The following is a 19,513-nucleotide window of genomic DNA, read 5'->3' as shown; positions in this document are numbered from 1 at the left end:
AATTTGCTGTAGATCATTTGCTTACAGTAAATACTTTAGTTTGATCAGTATAATTGGTCAGTTATCAAGGATATAAAGTGTGAGAGATCAGAATGATTTTGGAGTTAGGTGAGCAGTAAATTGCTGATGAATAGTACTTAAGGAAATCTTAAGCCAGAAAAGGTTAAAAAGCAAGATTTCAAGGTTTGGCGTGTTCTGGCAAGGAATAGCATACTACTCAAGAGAACGCTTGCCATCCAGAGTGCAATTTGAGTTGTTGGAGTGGAGTATGGCCATGTGTATTCTGTATTTCATTTAATATATGAAATATGTATTCTATTTCACCCCCTTCCCTTTTCTCTAATTTAAATCTTATGTAGATAGCCTAGTTATCTGTAGATAGCGTGTGTGTGTGTGTGTGTACTTTGACTGGTTACTTCGAACTCCACTGGTGAGCGATACAGATGTTTGTTGGTAATGTTTTTCATCTGCCAGTGCGAGATCAACACCTTGATTGATTGATCTCATCCATCCCTTTAGGACGGGTAGAGTCTCCTAATGAGGGGGTTCACGGCGAAATTAATGCGGCCAGTTTGTTACTCCTTGCTGCATCCCCTAAGGGTAGTATTCATGACTGTAATCTGTGTGTTCACGGGGCCGGTTTGCCTGCTTGCGGGAAGGAAAACCTGCTGTCCATGCCCAAGACCGGCTAGCTTAGCTATGGCTGAGGAAGATCCTTGAGTTACTCACGTCATTGATGGCAGTCTAATCTGGGACACTCCTTCCTTCCTTCCTCAGGCATATGATTGCAAAGCACAAAGCCACTATGCTTAGTCTCTAGATCAAGATACTTAGATTTAGTCCACCCATATTATTAGTGTTATAGGTTTACAGTAACTTTTGGAATCCATAATAGCATTTGGATCAGTAAATGGATTTTATAACTTTGCTTTCCTTTTTTGGGAAAAAAGCAGCAGCATATATGAAAGATTTTTTGGAGAGGGGACAGTTAAGGTAGATAAGGGCTGATTTTTATTCTCAGGGTAAAAAGTAGAGTAAGGTCTCCTGATGAAAGATCAAAGGGAGGCATCAAATTTGAATTTTTATTTTTTTATTTATAAAGCCACACATTTGTTTAACTTCAGCATGTTTGTGCCATGTGCATGCAGAGGATAAGAGAATAATTCTATCAATATTATTTTTTGCATAAATAAAGATTTGTTAATAATTGGTGGATTTTTATATAGATAGAGTATTCATAGATATATCTTAATATTAATCCTACCATAGAGATGATCTCTGTTTCTAACAATTATTTTTTTATTCCAAGTGTACCTATATTTTATTATGTGCACAAGGGTTCACTCCAATTGGTGCAATGATCTTAACTCTTTCTTTCAGAATCCACTTAATCACTGACTCAAGACCAAATACAAAATAAACACATTTAATAAAACAAAAACAATATATATACACTTCAGACAACTTTACATAACTAACTACAATTTAATTGGATCCAAGGCCTTTTAAAAAATAAACTTACACTTAAGACTAGACTAAACACTTTGTTTGCACAATCACAAAATGTTCATAGCCAGTTTCTTTCTCTGTCAAGGTCCTTTTCAATAGATATATGACTCTATTCTTCATTTTTACAGAATCCTTTCTCATCACTTATGTAGCACACAAGAATTCTTCCTAACTCAATTCTGTCTCTTTTTAGTAGAAATAATAGTTAGATCCGGCGTCCTTAATCTTCCTAATCAGAGTTTTCTCGAACATTCCTTTAGAACGTAGATAGCAATTTCTTCTTTTATTCACTAATGCTTATTGACAGTCTTAACTCTTCCACTTTAAAAAACACAGTTCTAAGATTCCCTTTTCGGAATCTACTATTAATCTTTCAATTTGTGTTTCCTCCAATATTCCGTTTAAAACGCATATAGCAATATTTTCTTTTATTTATCCACAATAAAACTTATAGTTCCATGATTCCTTTTTCGGAATATACTATTAATTTTTCTCCGACTGTCACATAAAAAAACTTAAGTTCCTCTGAACCTAAACATCTGCTGGCCTGTGTTCCAAATTCCTTCCGAACGCTCTCTTGCTTACAGCCGATACCGGACGCTTTCTTGTCAGCTGCCAATCACTCATCAAACATCTCCATGAGCATGCGCACTCCTTGGCAAGCGAGAAACTAATTACTGTATAATGGCTGACACGTTGTCTCCGTTAGCGACAAGAGAATGTCCTCATAAAACACAAAACTTAATATTTCAAACCATAATAAATTTGTTTAAAGTAACACAACTATTCAAATCCGGTAAGTACATTAAATTTTTGACTACTTTACTTATCACTTTGGACAAAACAATTCCATAACGGGCACATCACAAGTGCCGACAACGCGTGTTATGAAAACAAAACTAACAAACATACTAACATAAACAATACGTAAAAATATTCAGAATTTTAATTATGATTATTTTTACAGATTTATAGTCCTTGGGGAATATTTTCTGAGGAAGGCTTAAAGAGAATAGAAAGCACTGGAATATGAAAGAGGTGGGCTAGCAGTTGGACTTTGGGTGGCTACTGTTTTGTGTTATTGATAATCTGAATGCTATTTCACTGTTAACAGCACTCTTGGTGTACTTGCAGAAATGACATGGCTGAATATTATAATGAGATAGTGTTGCTAATTTGCCTTTTTCTGGACATCACAGATTTTTAGAGAGCTTTTTTTGGTACACCACAAAAATATTCATTAATATTCTAAGGTTAGAATTTCTACTTCTATCGTGCTTATTGAGGCCTGAAATAGTTGGGCATTTGAAAAGTAATGAGTTTAAAATATCTTCTTTCAAATGCCATAGAAATGTTGACCTAGTTGGTTGAGTGGTTAGTGTATCTGCTTTCCAACCAGTAGGTTGTGGCTGTGGATATGGATGTTGCTTGGTTGTCTTTTGGTGGGAGGTGAATTTCATTGCCTAGTATGAGACTCCCATCCTGCTTAGTGGAAGCCTTAAGCGTCTTGAAAAAGTTCCATGTTTCATCTCTAGGGCAGGATTTCTGGACTATGTAAAAAAGAAATAAAAATAGAGGGAAAAAAAGTCCTTAGCCCACTATACTAATATGCTAGAGCAGTGGTTCCCAACCTTTTTCCACTTGTACCCATTTCTATAAATTGTACCCCTTTTTTAAAATAGCTTTTTTTTAAATACTGACATTTATTGTTCCATAATTAACGTTTTGCATTTTGTTTACTTTACTTGTTTTTCTGCCATTACTGATTATTTTTCATGTACCCTTGAACAGCCCAGTGCATACCACTGGTTTGGAACCAGTGTGCTAGAGGTTTTAACCTGTCATGAGTGGGATATGGAAATATGACTTCATTACTTCAGCCCACTTCTGGGTCTGGCTGCCACTGATGAGACCTTAATTAAAGTTGAAACCGGTCTAGGTAATAATCCTTCCCATGATGCATAGCATTATGTATATCTGTAAGGATGTGTGTTTTGCATTATGAGATATTAAGGCAAGTGATGTGAAGTTACTTCAGAACTTTTTTTTTTGTAGTGCTAATTCCACGTGAAGTTGTTAGTACATAACACATCACTGGTATGGATGAATAGAAAGATTATTCAGATTGCCAGTGATATAATGGATGTCTCTGTATCGAGACATCCATTATAAGATCCCATCTTGACTGCTGTGCCCAGATTTGGGCGCCAGGGTTTCTTCTTAATGGGGAGGAGATGGAAAGGATCCAAAGGCGAGTGACCAAGATGATAGCAGGTCTGTAGAATGAATCTTATGAGAACAGGTTGAAGATTTGTGGGTTGCAGAAATTGGTTGATAGGCAGAAAAGGGGTTATATGATTGAGACATTCAAATTACTGAAGGGTTTCTATGGATGAAGGGTGTTAGAGCTAGGTTTTTTTTTTAACTTGGAGAGTGGTGAACAAGTGGAATAAGCTGCCAGTCTGTTGTGGGTACTATGACTGTGAATGAGTTCAAGGCAAAGTATGATAGATACTGTGTGAATGTTGAATAGTTGTTCTTGACATGATGTTAGGACCTTCCTCAATGAGTCTAAGGACTCCTTGGAGTTGCCAGTAATAATAATAATAAAAATGTCATATATGTTAGAGGAAAAAGTTTCCTTTTTTGTCTTGAGTGCTTTTTTCTCATTTGTTGTAACTGATATGAATTAAGAGTAGTAATGTAGTCGGTAATTATTGTTCATATATTTATTTATTTTTATTTTTTTTCAGCTGTATCGTTTCTTGGCAAGGCGAACTGGGGCTAAATTTAATAAAATTATTTTGAAGCGTTTGTTTATGAGCAGGATCAATAGACCTCCCTTGTCTCTTGCGAAACTGGTAAGTTAATTATGTAAAATTAACGGAGTTAAAAACTAACAAAAAAAATTCCAGTATTGTTGGTTTTCTCTAATCTGCATACCGATAACACTTCCAGAGATGATCAGTCTTTCTGGTCATTTTGTATGATCACTCCTTTCATCAATTACTCCATATCTTCTCTACCTTTTCTCCTTATTTACCAGACTGCATCCCTACTTGGTATTTGAATTACAGCATAATTAACATTTCAAAATCATTAGTTGCTCATTTTATAACTAATATCTATTTTTTTTATATGTGTCTTCGTATCACTGATTTTTGGCCAAATGGCTTGTTCCAGTCTCATGCCATATATTTCAGTCTTCTGAGGCACTTCTTAAGAATCTTCTTCCAAGATTCTCTTATGATAGAATTCTCTGAAAATTTTCCAAAACATTTCTATATTTTGGTGATCATTTACTACCTTATTTTGATCTCCAGCAAGAATCAGCTTTTTTTTGCTAGTTGACTTATCTAATGCCTCAAAAAAATTCCTTCACTTCCTTAGAACCTTCTGTGGGACAATAGGCACATCTCATTGTTATGTTGAGTACCAGTTGAACCCTTCTGTAGAATTGAGGGTTTATTTTAGCTGACTTTTCACTGTTTGCCTAGTTCTGGGTCTCCTTTAACTGGGTAATGCATCAGTTGTCATTCTGTCATGTTGTTCTATCATTATATTTTTGTTTAAGTCAATTAGAATACAATTTGGTCAGCTAAATCTCAAATTACCAGCCCATGTTCATTCAGGTAGATACCTACTGACAGGGTGCACCACAAGAAGGTTAAGGTTGGACATTAAGGCAGAAAATGCCTGGTCAGTTCTCCATGTTCCTTAATAGTCTATGTGGAGATCTTCATGTTATCCAGCTTTGTCAATTAAGTGACCCCTGGTATAGTTCCATAATTCCTACCATGCAGAATCATGGTTGAATATGATTTCCTGCCATTTTCTTTGTCTGTTAATTAGGATGTGTGTATCATTTCTTTATGGTGGTGGTGTTTGCTAATAGGCTGCATCTGCAGTAATTATATAGTACTATCATGGTATCCTGTATACCCTTGTTGTATGCAAAAACTGCATAGAATTTTGAGGTTGGTGAGAGGTCCTTAAATGTACTGGTGGAAGAATATGAATGCAAGTATAAAGCCATGAATACAGTTGCATTAATGAGGAAATCTGAAGAGAGACAATCATCCACCATGACTCATACTGAAAGATCAGAAAAGAAACTGGTAATGAGTTACAGAGTAGAACATAGATTCTAAAATGGTAAAGGGTTGGTAAGTTGACCTCTGTGTCAGATATGATTAGATGCTAGGGAAAAACAACCATACTAGTTTCTACAAGGTGGGTATGGGCAGTAAAGTGAATTACTGAATTGGTTATTGCTAATCAGTTGATTGGCCAAAAGATGAGTTTGGCTGGTGATGGCCTGTATTATATTCAATGGAATTGAAGTGAAGGCAACAAGACAGTGGTTTGATTTCTAATTTATCTTCTTTTCTGAATATAGACTCTTTCCATTCTGTTAAATAGATGCCAGATGAATAAGAAATATTGTAGAGACAACTTAGAATGAATGGTAAAAATCTCAGAAAAGAATAGCCAGAACTTCGTATGATGCTGGCTGCCTTTATTTGTGCTACTAACGATCAACTCTTCTCCCCTTTTCTGTTCCAGGTTTCTTGTTCTTTCAGCTTATGCTATGGATACACACACACTTCTTCTGCCACACTATGGGCAATGATTTCTAGCTGACCATGTCTTGGATTCCTATAAAGAATCAACTGGGGAAAAAAATTGCAGCAATTATGCTCTTTATTATTATTATTAGCAGCAAATTTTTAAAAAAACATGCCCAAAACTTTTAGGGAAACATTAATTCTTAGACCTATCTAACAGCCTAGGTTAGCTCTCTGTCCATAGGACTTTAGACTTCTAGGTTTAACATCTTCCACTTATTATGTGTGTGTTGGGTATTGCATTTGCAATAGAGATGAAATGTTTGAACTATTAAACTTGTTTAATTATTTATGTCATTTTCATTCTGAATTATGAACTTCTTTTAGCACAGTTTTAACCTTTCAAAGATCATGGTTATCACCATAATGTGAAAGACATTGAGAATATTATAAATGCTGTTAAAGATAGTACTGCACCATTATTTTACTTAATATTCTGGCTGTTCACAACTAGTTATTAAAATAGTCAGTACAAGATGCAAATGAAATTGAACTAATCCTTCCCATCAACTACTGAAAGAAATCAAGAAATTAACACTTTTCCTTTAGTGTTACACAGTGATCTCCTTTCATTTTAGACAAATTATGGACTCTACAACTGTGTTAGAAATAATAATTTTAATTTCCCAACATTTCGACCTTCATATTAAGGTCATCATCCAGATAAGTTATGCTTCTCCAGGGTTGATTAACTTATCCAGATAAGTTAATCAACCCTGTTCACAGTGTAGTTTGAAATAAAAATAAAAAAATTTTTTTTTTTTTTAATTTGTAGAAATTTCATTTGTAGCTTCAGATTGTTATAAATCATGGATTAACTGTATGGGTATCCCTTGCTTAATGTGGCGAAATTAATTGCGGCAATCCCTTGATATATGTGGCAAGAGTTTTGATTAACACGCCTTTAACCCTGCAGAGCTCGCAGCTGATCTGACAGAAACATGTAAAATGTTTAATATAAATATTCTTACACAATTCAGTGTATAGCTTGGGGGTCATGAGTAGCTGTGCATTCATATGTTACGAGTGATATTCCACACTCGTAACATGAATCCACACTGTTTTTTGCTGTCAGTTTAGTTTAAAACGTGTCATGTAAAGGCGTGTGATATTTCGTAGTAAGTTGTATCTGAGAGATATACCGCGACCTCCGATGTTAGTATAGTATGGTTTAGTTGTTTGTTCAGTAATTTCTAGATTGTAACTGAAAATAAATAAACCATTGTGCTTTATATTATAGAAAATGCTAAGGAAAGTGATCTGGAGCTTACTCCACCTTTACTACGAGTTGCCCATAAGGTTGCTTATGCTGGTTTAGTTTCTATATATTTGGCACGAAACTCTTGTAGTTTCTATGTTTGGCTATGAAATAATGTTGGATTCAATATCCACTATATTTGTACCATCGTGTATTATATTTGCAGTGTTTTTTCTTTATGTTTTATTGCTTGTTTGTCGGGTCTGGAGAGTTATTTTACTTGTTATCGTAGAATTTATGCCGATAAGAAAAAAAAACAAAATTGTTCAAACGACTTTTGATAACTTCTTTTGATAAAAAATTGCAGTAAATAATGTAGTTACAATTGTTTATTAAACATTTACTTTCATTCCTTTTTTATCTATCCTAAAAGAGTACCATATAAAACAAATTATTAATATGGTAATCAATCATGGACAAATAGTAATTTTTGCCATTGATATTAGATTTGATTAACGCGATTTTGATATACATGGTGACATCGAAGGGTTAATTAACCACATTAATCGAGCGAAACCTGTATTTTAGTTTTCATGAACTTTTTTTTTTGATAATTTTGCATAAATATTGTGCCTCTTACATAAAGAAAAGGAAAATCCCTTTATTGTGTAGTTTAATTTTTTGTTTATTTATTTTTTTTTTCAGGTTAGAATTATGAAAAAGCCAGGGCAAATAAACAAGACTGCAGTCGTAGTTGGAACCATTACAGATGATCTGCGTATATTTGAAATACCTAAAATAAAGGTAATTTCAAATTATTGATACTAATTTCTTATTAGTGATAAATGCATTAGTTTGAATGTGTGTGTGTGTGTGTGTGTGTGTGTGTGTGTGTGTGTGTGTGTGTGTGTGTGTGTGTGTGTGTGTGTGTGTGTGTGCATTTGTCAGTGGTATATATTTTTCGCGATATGATGGTTTACTGCTGTTTATAGGATTTTTTGTTTAACATGTTGACTGCCAACTACCGGATAACTTGTAGTTGGTGATCTGTCACACTAAACGTTATCTCGTAGCCAGGACAATCTATGATGCCAACTACAATCATTCTCGTTGCGAATATGTGCTAACTATACCTGTTGAGTGTCTGTGAAAAGTCTATTCAAAGCCTGGATGGTGGCAGAAAATGAAGCAAGTCTTAAATGAAATGGATTTATTCAGAAAATTTAAAAAAAAAAATTTCTCATTTTCCTATTGAATAAACTAGTTTACATACTGGTGTCCAGGATTGGACTTAATGACCCTCCCATGGCAGTCAATGTGCTAGCATGAGGCAACAATTTTTAATTGGTAAACCGATTGCTGTATGTACCTTGTATACCTTTCTTTGAGTAGCTTATTTCTGTTATTATTATTGTTATTATTATGGGCAACTCCAAGGAGTTGATAGACTCAACGAGGGAGGCCCTAACATCATGTCAAGAACAACTAATCGACATTCACACAATATCTATCACACGTCGCCTTGAACTCGTTCACAGTCATGGCACCCACAACAGACTCTGGCAGCTCATTCACCACTCTCTAAGTAAAAATCTAGCTCTAACACCCTTGCCCAGCTTCCATGTATGGCCCCTAGTCCTCACACTACCAGTCCTATTCTCAAAAATATCTTCTGAATTAATTTTATAGAAACCCTTCAGTAATTTCAATGTCTCAATCATATTGCCCCCTTTCCACCTATCAACCAATTTCTGCAACCCACAAATCTTCAACCTGTTCTCATAAGGTTCATTCCATAGACCTGCTATCATCTTGGTCACTCGTCTCTGGATCCTCTCCACCTCTTCTACATCAAGAAGAAAACCTGGCACCCATATCTGGGCACAGTAGTCTAGATGGGGTCTTATCAACGCTCAATACAGAGGAACAATAACCTGTTTGTCTCTGCTTGTTAGAGTATTTTTCAGCAACCAAATGATTTGATGAGCTGATTTAGCCACTTTTACGATGTGCCCCCTAAACTTCAACTCCCTATCCACCAACACTCCAAAATCCCTGTCCTCGTCAATCTCCTGGAGTACGGTTCCATGAATGTGGTATACTGCTGCTAATCTTTTCACCCCCAAAATGCATAACCTTACACTTTGCCACATTAAATTGACATCCATTCTCCTTAGCCCAGTCCTCCAAACTATCCAAATCATCTTGCAAAATTTTGACATCCTGTGCACTCACAATTGCTCTACCCAATTTTGCATCATCAGCAAACAAGTGAACACTTCCTCTCGGATCCTTTCCTATATCGTTAATGAACAAATTGAACAGTACTGTTTCAAGAACACAGCCCTGTGGCACACCACTAGTCACAGGCCATCTTTTGGACTCCTGAAAAAACCACTCTCTGATATCTCTCCATCAACCACCCTCTTATCCATCCACATATGCTGAAGTTTACTGATTAGAATTTCATGTGGTATCCTGTCAAAGGCCTTAGCATGGTCCAGTAGAATCACTGTGAACCCATTAACCTTATATAGTTCAACCGTCACTGTTATAAAAAGTGAGCAAGTTACTGAAGCATGATCTACCCTTCACAAAACCATGCTGTGTCCCCCATACAGTATCCCATTTTCATCTATCCAATCCTGTAATTTCCTCTTGACCATTTTCTCCAACGCCTTGACAACGATTCTGGATATGCTGATCAGTTAGTAATTTACAACATCAGTCTTAGAACCTCGTTTATGCAGTGGAACTATTTTCCCCTCGGGACTAACCTAGACCGGAGACTCAAATTAAACAAAATGGTCGAGGGCACTGACAATTTTTTAGCCGCTTCACATACGACATGAGCTGGTATACCAGCCAATCCTACAGATGTATTGACATTGAGGTTTTTATAATAGACTATTCACCTCCACTTCATTCACCACAGTTCCCGTATAAGCTATTGGTTCATTCATTCCTGCAATGTCACCACCTGGATGATATACTTTTGCAAAGTGCTCTTTCAGTAATTCCACTATATCAACTGATTCGGTTATCTCCCTACCATCGGCATTCTTTGAAATCATTCTGCCGTATACTTTTTTTCTTTTACTTACACATGTAAAAGAAACATATCGAAAAAACTGTTTGGGATTCTCTTTACCCTGCATGGCTAATGTTCTTTCATAATCCGCTTTTGCTTTTCTTACCACACTCGTTACCCTTCTGGCCTGCACTTTATACCATTCATGTGTCTGCCGGTCACCTTTCTCCTTAAATTCCCTCCACAGTTGTTTCTTTTTTTGCAGCTCAAGCTTAATGGTGTTATTCATCCATTTAACCCCTACTTGATTTATTATTCGGACTATAGGTATACAGTCAGCCATTACTTCATGGAAACACTTCTTTACCGCCTCCCATGCACTATCAACTTCTAGCCCTTGCAGTTTTACATGCCATGACACTAAACCAATCAAACTCCTAAGCTTGTCATACTTACCAGCCTGATAATTCCAGATATACCCTGTCTTAATTGTAAATTCCACACCTTTAGCCACCTCTCAAGTCAAGACCTTATGATCACTCTCACAAATGGCAGCCTGGTCATATTCGTTACAGCCAAATTCTCAGATGTAATTACTAGGTCAAGCACTCTCTGACCATTACATTCCATCCACATATGCTGAAGTTTACTGATTAGAATTTCATGTGTATCCAGTCAAAGGCCCTAGCAAGGTCCAGTAGAATCACTGTAAACCCATTACCCTTATATAGTTCAGCTGTCACTGTTATAAAATGAGCAAGTTACTGAAGCATGATCTACTCTTCACAAAACCATGCTGTCCCCCCCATGCAGTATCCCATTTTCATCTATCCAATCCTGTATTTTCCTCTTGACTATTTTCTCCAAGACCGTGACAACAATTCCTGATATGCTGATCAGTCGGTAATTACAACAGCAGTCTTGGAACTTCCTTTATGCAGTGGAACTATTTTCCCCTCTTTCCACCCCCCTCGATACTAACCCAGACCCGAGACTCAAATTAAACAAAATGTAATGGAAAATACACTAGTATTTTCCATTACTTGCCGTCACAGATAGTTATCCCTTTATATCTGCATAAAATCCAATTCCTTCCTCCCATGCGTCCTCTCCTCCTTCCAATCAATGTTACCATAGGTGAAATCCCTCATAATAATATATCCCCCATAATAGTTGGGTACATCTGTCTTTGCACCACCCTTGCACAATGGGATTACCATACATACTTTTCACTCCTGTGGATAGCCTGGTCAAGGAAATAGCCAGATCAGCTGAGCACTAATATTCCATCAGTTGTGGAATTCTTATTCAGTTTGTGCAACAGTTCTAATATCCACAATCTAATATCTCCTTATCCATATGAGCTTGAGTTTCCTCACACATGGAAGAGATGTCACATTTCCCATTAAAAGTATTTATAGTAATAATTGTCTCCCCTTTTTAGATACACTAGTGACACATCTCCTTAATAGCTCATTATTTTTCTCCATCTACAGAAACCCACTGATAGTGCTGGGGGTTTATAAATAATCACACCACCAACCTTCCTAACAGTATAGCATTCTCAAAGCATGTACTCAGTGAGTCAGAGCTGTTTGTTCAAATGACTCAGCCCTTAAACCTGAGCTCAGGTACCCTCACAACACTTTTTCAGCCAATGGCTACATCACATATAAAATAGATAATATATTACTGGTAATTAGTTTACGGAATTAACAACGCATATAAAGTATATTAATTAAAGGTAACTTTAATAAATAACTTTTATATTTCGGCAACGTCACATTGCCATCTTCAGGAACATAAAGATATGGTATATGCATGCAGGCACTAACAAAAGCAAATGAGGAAGAAAGCAAGAAACTAATATTGTTCCTAAAGTCCTAATGGTGCCCCCTGGTGGGCTAATTTGGTTGACTTGGTAGTTGCACTGAAGCTCTCAAAATGTAAGTCTCCCAAATTTGGGGTAGTTTCATGCACCCAAATTTGTTGAGGTTAGGAACGTTTTTTAGAGCTGCTGAAGATTCCTTGAATAATCTTTCATATTTAAACTTGCTGCGGTGTATTATTTTTGTTTTCTTCCAATGAATTCTATGGTGGGTATCTAAGGCATAGTCTGCCAGCCCAGAGCAGCTGTACTGGTGAAACCAGACGTAGTCTTTGTGTTCTAAAATCCTGATATTTGTTGTTCTGCCTGTTTGGCCAAAGTAGGACAATTTGCAGCTGCAAGGGACCTGGTATACACCAGGTAGGTCTAGGAGAAGTGGTTGGTCTTTGGTAGAGCAAATAAGGGATGCCAACTTTTTATATGTAACAAGAAGTAAGGTCATATTTTCTGAGGATATTGGTTATTTTCTCTGAGGTGCCCTGGATGTAGGGGATGGTGATAGATTTGGTGTAATCTTTATTGTGGAGGGGGGAGGGGGGGGTTGTGGTTTACTGGTTTGAGTATTTTTTGGATTTTTTTGGGGTTATAGCCATTGGCTAAGAAAGGGTTGTGGATGTGGTTTAGTTCAGTAGTAGGACCTTGTCATCTGAGCGGATTAATTTTGCCCTGTTATATAGTGTTTTTATAACCCCATATTGTTGTGAGGGGAGGGGATTGCTGGTGAATGTATCTGCCAGTGTGGGTGGGTTTTCTGTAAACAGAGAAAACCAAAGATCCATCAATCTGGCGGGTGATTAAAGTGTCTAGGAAGGGGAGGGTGTTGTTTTCCTCTTTTTCTAAGGTGAAATGGACTCTGGTGTGTTTGTTGTTTAAGTGTGTTAGGAAGGAGTGAAGTGAGTCAGAGCCATGTGGTCAAATAGCGAACACATCATCCACGTAACGAAGCCAAATAGCGGTGCTAACGCCACTGTGGTGCTAAATCAAAAGGACTACAAAGGTAAGCTTAATGCTTTAGTACTAGACCGTACTACTTACCTCCCTATTGAATATAATCCTACCAGCTTTCAGATTAGAACTCTCCACAGACTCCTTAAGAAAGTCACTTCTTGGCCTGTGGAAGTCACTAACAAACTAAAACCTTATAACTCTAGACCCCCCCCCCCCCTCCCGATTATATGGACTCCCAAAAATACATAAACAAAATGTGCCATTACGTCCCATAGTGGATGGCATTGATTCCCCCACATATAAATTAGCCAAACATTTAGCCAAAATGCTCACACACTATACTGGCAACACACCATCACACATAAAAAACTCAGCCCACTTTAAAGCCAGTGTAGAAAATCTCTCACTCCAACACACTGACATAATGGTCAGTTTTGACATCTCCTCCCTATTCACTAACGTCCCACTCAAAGAAACCCTAGAGCTCATCCAAGCCAAGTTTCCTCCCGATATCTCAGCCCTATTTCAGTTCACAGTGAACTCAGGCTATTTTGTTTGGCAAGGAAAGTTCTACAAACAGATAGAGGGGACAGCCATGGGTTCGCCACTTTCTCCACCCTTGGTTGATTTCTTTATGGATACCTTTGAAGAGAAAGCCTTAAACTCCGCCCCACAAAAACCCACTATTTGGCTTCGTTACGTGGATGATGTGTTCGCTATTTGCTCTTGGCTCAGGCTCGCTCCACTCCTTCCTAACACACTTAAACAACCAACACCTCAGAGTCCATTTCACCTTAGAAAAAGAGGAAAACAACACCCTCCCCTTCCTAGACACTTTAATCACCTGCCAGCTTGATGGATCTTTGGTTTTCTCTGTTTACAGAAAACCCACCCATAGTGGCAGATACATTCACCAGCAATCCCCCCCCCCCCCCTCACAACAATATGGGGTTATAAAAACACTATATAACAGGGCAAAATTAATCTGCTCAGATGACAAGGCCCTAACTACTGAACTAAACCACATCCACAACACTTTCTTAGCCAATGGCTATAACCCCAAAAAATACTCAAACCAGTAAACCACAACCCCCCCCCCTCCCCCCTCCACAATAAAGATTACACCAAATCTATCACCATCCCCTACATCCAGGGCACCTCTGAGAAAATAACCAATATCCTCAGAAAATATGACCTTACTTCTTGTTACATATAAAAAGTTGGCATCCCTTATCTGCTCTACCAAAGACCAACCACTTCCCCTAGACCTACCTATCAGGTCCCTTGCAGCTGCAAATTGTCCTACTTTGGCCAAACAGGCAGAACAACAAATATCAGGATTTTAGAACACAAAGACTACATCCGGTTTCACCAGTACAGCCGCTCTGGGCTGGCAGACCATGCCTAAGATACCCACCATAGAATTCATTGGAAGAAAACAAAAATAATACACCGCAGCAAGTTTAAATACGAAAGATTATTCAAGGAATCTTCAGCAGCTCTAAAAAACGTTCCTGACCTCAACAAATTTGGGTGCATGAAACTACCCCAAATTTGGGAGACTTACATTTTGAGAACTTCAGCCCAACTGCCAAGCCAACCAAATTAGCCCACCAGAGGGCATCATTAGGACTTTAGGAACAATATTAGTTTCTTGCTTTCTTCCTCATTTGCTTTTGTTAGTGCCTGCATGCACATACCATATCTTTATGTTCCTGAAGATGGCAATGTGACGTTGCCGAAATATAGAAGTTATTTATTAAAGTTACCTTTAATTAATATACTTTATATGCATTGTTAATTCCGTAAGCTAATTACCAGTTATGTATGACCAACGTATAAGCCTTGCTACTAGAAAGACAATATATTATATGCATTCTCCATCCCTTCTACACACAAAATCACAGCAAAACCATTCCCATACCCATGTGAAGGGTACATCTGAAAAAAATAACCAAAGTTCTTTGTGAATATATTTTTCTATACTACTTTCAAGCCTTTCATTTAACTAACTACTTTTTTTATGTTCTCCTAAAGATTGACTACATCCTTTTGAACATTCTGGGAGTGTATAAAGTTCTTGTGCCAGCAGTTTAGCCTACTTTGGACAGACTGGTAGATCACTTAACATCTGGCAAAGAACACCAAAATTATCTGAGAATTATCAAAAAAAAAACGACCGAGATTATCTGTATGGCAAGTTGGGATTAAAAGTTGAAATGACTCATATAAAGAAACGTGAAACATTACTCTATTGTCTTAATTTAAAAAGATTGGATGGTGTAAATCTATCTATCTTATCCTGCTGGTAGCTAGATGATTAGACTTAATACTCTTATTAATAATGTTTCAATTTGGGATGAAGTACAAAAAGAAAAACCATAAAACTTACTGTGCTCATCCACCTGGTGTAAGTTACCTAAATTCTTATCTAATTTACTTGCTTCTTCTACTAGAAGATCTTTAGTTTATATTAAAAATGCCTTGTATTTAAAAAAATGTGATCTAGGCCCTTCTGATAGTATGATCAGTTTAGGTTTTGTATCTTTAATTATTAACATTCATTTATCAGATGCCATCAAATTACTCCAAGAATTTCCATGATATGTTGGTAAATATTTGATTTTGTTGTACACTTTGATTATTTCACTTTTCAAAACAAATTATATCAACAGATTGAAGGAATAGCTATGGCAATCCTATTTCTCCTACCATTGCCAACTTCTTCATGAAACACTGAATGTCTGTTTGATATTTCACATTGGGACAGATAGGTCGGTGATATTTTTGCAATTTGGAATGCCCTTTTCTCTGAGTTACAGCAGTTTCTTTCCAAAATAAATACACTTTGTTCTAGGATCCAATTCACCTCAGAAAAGAGAAATAGATTATCAAATAGTCTTTTTAGATCTACTAATTCATCAACCAAACAGCAGCTTACAGTTTTTATGAAGAAGACTTGTACAGGCTACTGTATTCAACTAAAAAGGTCAATAAATTTCCTAACAAAAAAAAAAAAAAAAAAAAAAAAAAAAAAAAAAAAAAACATATATATATATATATATATATATATATACACAGTAAAAAGTTAGGAAAGATTAGCTGAATTATAAAGTACTATCTCCCATAAAGGGGATAGACGTAAACAATCATATCTGTTTAAGTTAGGCGGGTGAAGTCGCATGTTTCTTTATGAAGCCATTCCATGAGGAACCGACTTTTGTGAAGGATTCTTGCCTTTTTCCAATGAACTCTACATCTAGTGATGATGGCATGTTCTGCAAGTCTAGACTGTTCAGGTTCAAGGTATTGAATATAAGACTAGTGTTCTTCTAGTCGAATAGAGGCAGATCTTCCTGTTTCTCCGAAGGATTCTTGTCTTTTTCCAATGAACTCTATGTACTGCAACTCCAGGCTGTTCAGGTTCAGGGTATTGAATATAAGACTAGTGTTCTTCTAGCCAAATAGAGGCAGATCTTCTATTCGGCTAGAAGAACTTCCTGTTTCTCTGAAATAAGATAATCCACAAGAGCAAGGAATCTGGTAAACACCTACCTGGATAATTAAGATGTGGAAGCTTGTCCTTAGGAGAAGTGAGAAAGGTGGAGATTTTTCTGAATGGTCGAAAGGCAACAAAAATATTCAGTGGTTTTAAAACTTTTGCTATAGGTTCACTAATGCCTTGTACATAAGGGATAGGAATGTACATTATTTCTTCTGTATTTGAAGTGGAAGACATTAAAACTACTCAAAGTCAGAAGAACATAAATTATTTATGTTCTTCTGAAAAAGTTTTACAAAAAGAATTACAACATATTAAATTTATTTTCTTATCGAATGCTTTTGATGATTCCTTCATCAAAAATAAAGCATTCAACAGTTATGGAATCTCTGCCTCTTCTAATCCAGATGAAATAACTTGCATTCCTATTTGTTATGTGCAGGGCATTTCTGAAAACATAGTAAAAATTTTGAAACCATTGAACATTTCTGTTGCTTTTAGCCCCATCAGAAAAACTCCACCTTTCTTGCTTTTGCAGCTTGTCATATTTTGGACAAACTGAAAGATCTGCTTTTATTTGTCTTGAAGAACATAGTCTTATATGTTGGCCGAGTGGTTAGCGTATTTGCTCTCCAGCCAAAATGCTGTGAGTTCAAATCCCGTCGTGGGCATGGATGTTTGTGATTGTATGTGAAATACTAGTGGTGGTTGGCGGTAAATGGCGTTGGTGTAGATGATGACGGTTGGTGGAGGTGAAGAGTTGTAGAGTAGGTTCTCTCTCTCGATGAGTCTTTGGACTCCTTGGAGGTGTTAAATAATAATAATAATCGGTGCTTTTTTTTTTCTGATGGTATGCAGCACCAGCACCTTTTTTCTTAAATTTTTAAAAAATTGCTATTTATTGACAGCAAACTGTATTATAAATATTCTGGTAGATGGTACTATGTTCACAAATTGAATTTTCAGTTTTGATTACTCATAAGTTGGTACTCTGCTTTCCTGTTTTATAGGTTGGTACTCAACCGGAAACAGGAAGTTGTGATCAATTCTGATTGTTTCCAATATCAGTTTATCAGTTCTATATTCACTCTGCAACAAGCAGGTGTTCATTTGAGTTTTGAATTATTCTAAGTTAAATCAGTGCAGTCATTGTTCAAAACGAGTAAAATAATTACCGTATTTGCCGGCGTATGAGATGCATTTTTTTCTTTTAAAATAGGTCTGAAAAACAGGGTGTGTCTTATATGCTGATACTCAGTTTTTTATTACTTTCATTTCTGGAAATTTTCTCTGTTCCAAGTTACACGATTTCTTTCTTGCTTTTTTGTGGTGTATGAGAGCATTCCAGTTACGTAGAGTTCAGTGGATGTGCGTGTTGTCGCAGTTGTTGTGAATGGTGATAAATTTCTGCCACTAAATTTTCTCTAATTTCTTGGCAAATTATGGCTGAAAAATGCCGGCATTGCTACAATATTGCATACAAGCTACGTGTGATTGTGTACGCTAAAGAATATGCAAACAGGGCTACACAGAGAGGCATTTCAGGACACCTCAAACTAAGAAAATGAATGAACTTAGCAGAATCTGGAAGAGGATCTAAAAAAGCAACTAACAGTAAACATAACCTACAAAGTGGAACTGTGAAATGGCCCGAACTTTAGGCAGAACTGAATATACTTGGATTTTAAATGACAGAAAAGCGGGAGTTTCAGTCTCTACAAAAATGATTATTCATCAAGTGAAAGCGATAGCCACTAACAGAGAGAGATCGCCAACTTTACTGGATCAACATCATAGTGTTCAAGATTCATGAACAGAAACCAGCTATGTATGCGGACTAAAACAAAAATATCACAGAAGCTGAATATGAAGAAAAAATTATTGAATTTCATCGATTCGTCATTAATGCAAGGAAACGAGAAACTTTTGAACTTGCACAAATAGGAAACATGGACGAGGTTCTGCTGACTTTTGATGTGCCCTCAAATAAAGCTATATTCCAAGGGCACAAAAAGTGTTACTGTTAAAACTTTGCAGCACGAAAAAACCCACTACACGGTTGTTTATCCTGCTGTGCTGATTGGACAAAATTGCTAACACTGTTGATTTTTAAAAGGAAGATGCTACCCAAAGAAAAAACTGCTTAAAGGAGTGTTTGTACATGTTCATGCAAAAGACTGGATGGATGGTGGAGGAATGAAGTTACGGATAGATAAAATTTGGTCTAGGTGCCCTGGCAGACTGTTGAAGAAGCCTGCCCTGCTAGTATGGGATCAGTTTCGTTCTCGTAGAACAGATGTTAAAAATAAACTCAAGGAATTGAAAACTCAGTTAGCTGTAAATCCATGAGATATAACTAGTTAGCTATAAATCCAGGAGATATAACTAGTTAGCTGCAACTTTTAGATATCTGTATTAATAAACCATTTAAGGGATTTATGAAGGAGAAGTGGAACAGCTGGATGCAGTCTTCAGGTTTGTGGTTACGCCATCAGGAAGATGGAAGAGGCCTAGCATTTTGCAAGTTTGTGAGGTGGGTCAGATCTTCATGTGATGCTGTGAAAACTGAGACAGTGGTTAAATCATTTAAGAAGTGTACTAGTAATGCACTGGATGGTACAGAGAACACATTTGTTTGTCCTCTGTATTCATCAAAACCCAGATGAATTTCTTGGTTTTGACGAAGAAGATTAAAAGGTGGGTACTCTTTCCTAGTTAGATTAGGTATTTGTTGAAAGTAAACCTACTTATTACTTTATATTTGAAATACTGTAAATTTATTATAATATTCAGTGATAAAGTTTTTTTT

The 19,513-nt window shown here is 36.6% G+C and overlaps 1 protein-coding gene across 1 annotated transcript in view; it reads left to right on the top strand.

The window, feature by feature from the left end:
* Positions 1-19,513, top strand: part of RpL18 (ribosomal protein L18) — an 80,214-nt gene that overhangs the window by 23,413 nt on the left and 37,288 nt on the right. The window contains exons 3-4 of the mRNA XM_090411026.1: positions 4,263-4,370; positions 8,041-8,139. Of these exons, the coding sequence (XP_090267152.1) occupies positions 4,263-4,370; positions 8,041-8,139 (207 nt within the window). The remainder of the gene's footprint in view (positions 1-4,262; positions 4,371-8,040; positions 8,140-19,513) is intronic.

The sequence above is a fragment of the Typopeltis vanoorti genome, chromosome 21 (genome assembly GCF_054136105.1).
Source record: "Typopeltis vanoorti isolate ZY-2024b chromosome 21, IOZ_Tvanoo_1.0, whole genome shotgun sequence".
Lineage (NCBI taxonomy): Eukaryota > Metazoa > Arthropoda > Arachnida > Uropygi > Thelyphonidae > Typopeltis > Typopeltis vanoorti.
This window is presented reverse-complemented; position numbering and strand designations above follow the sequence as displayed.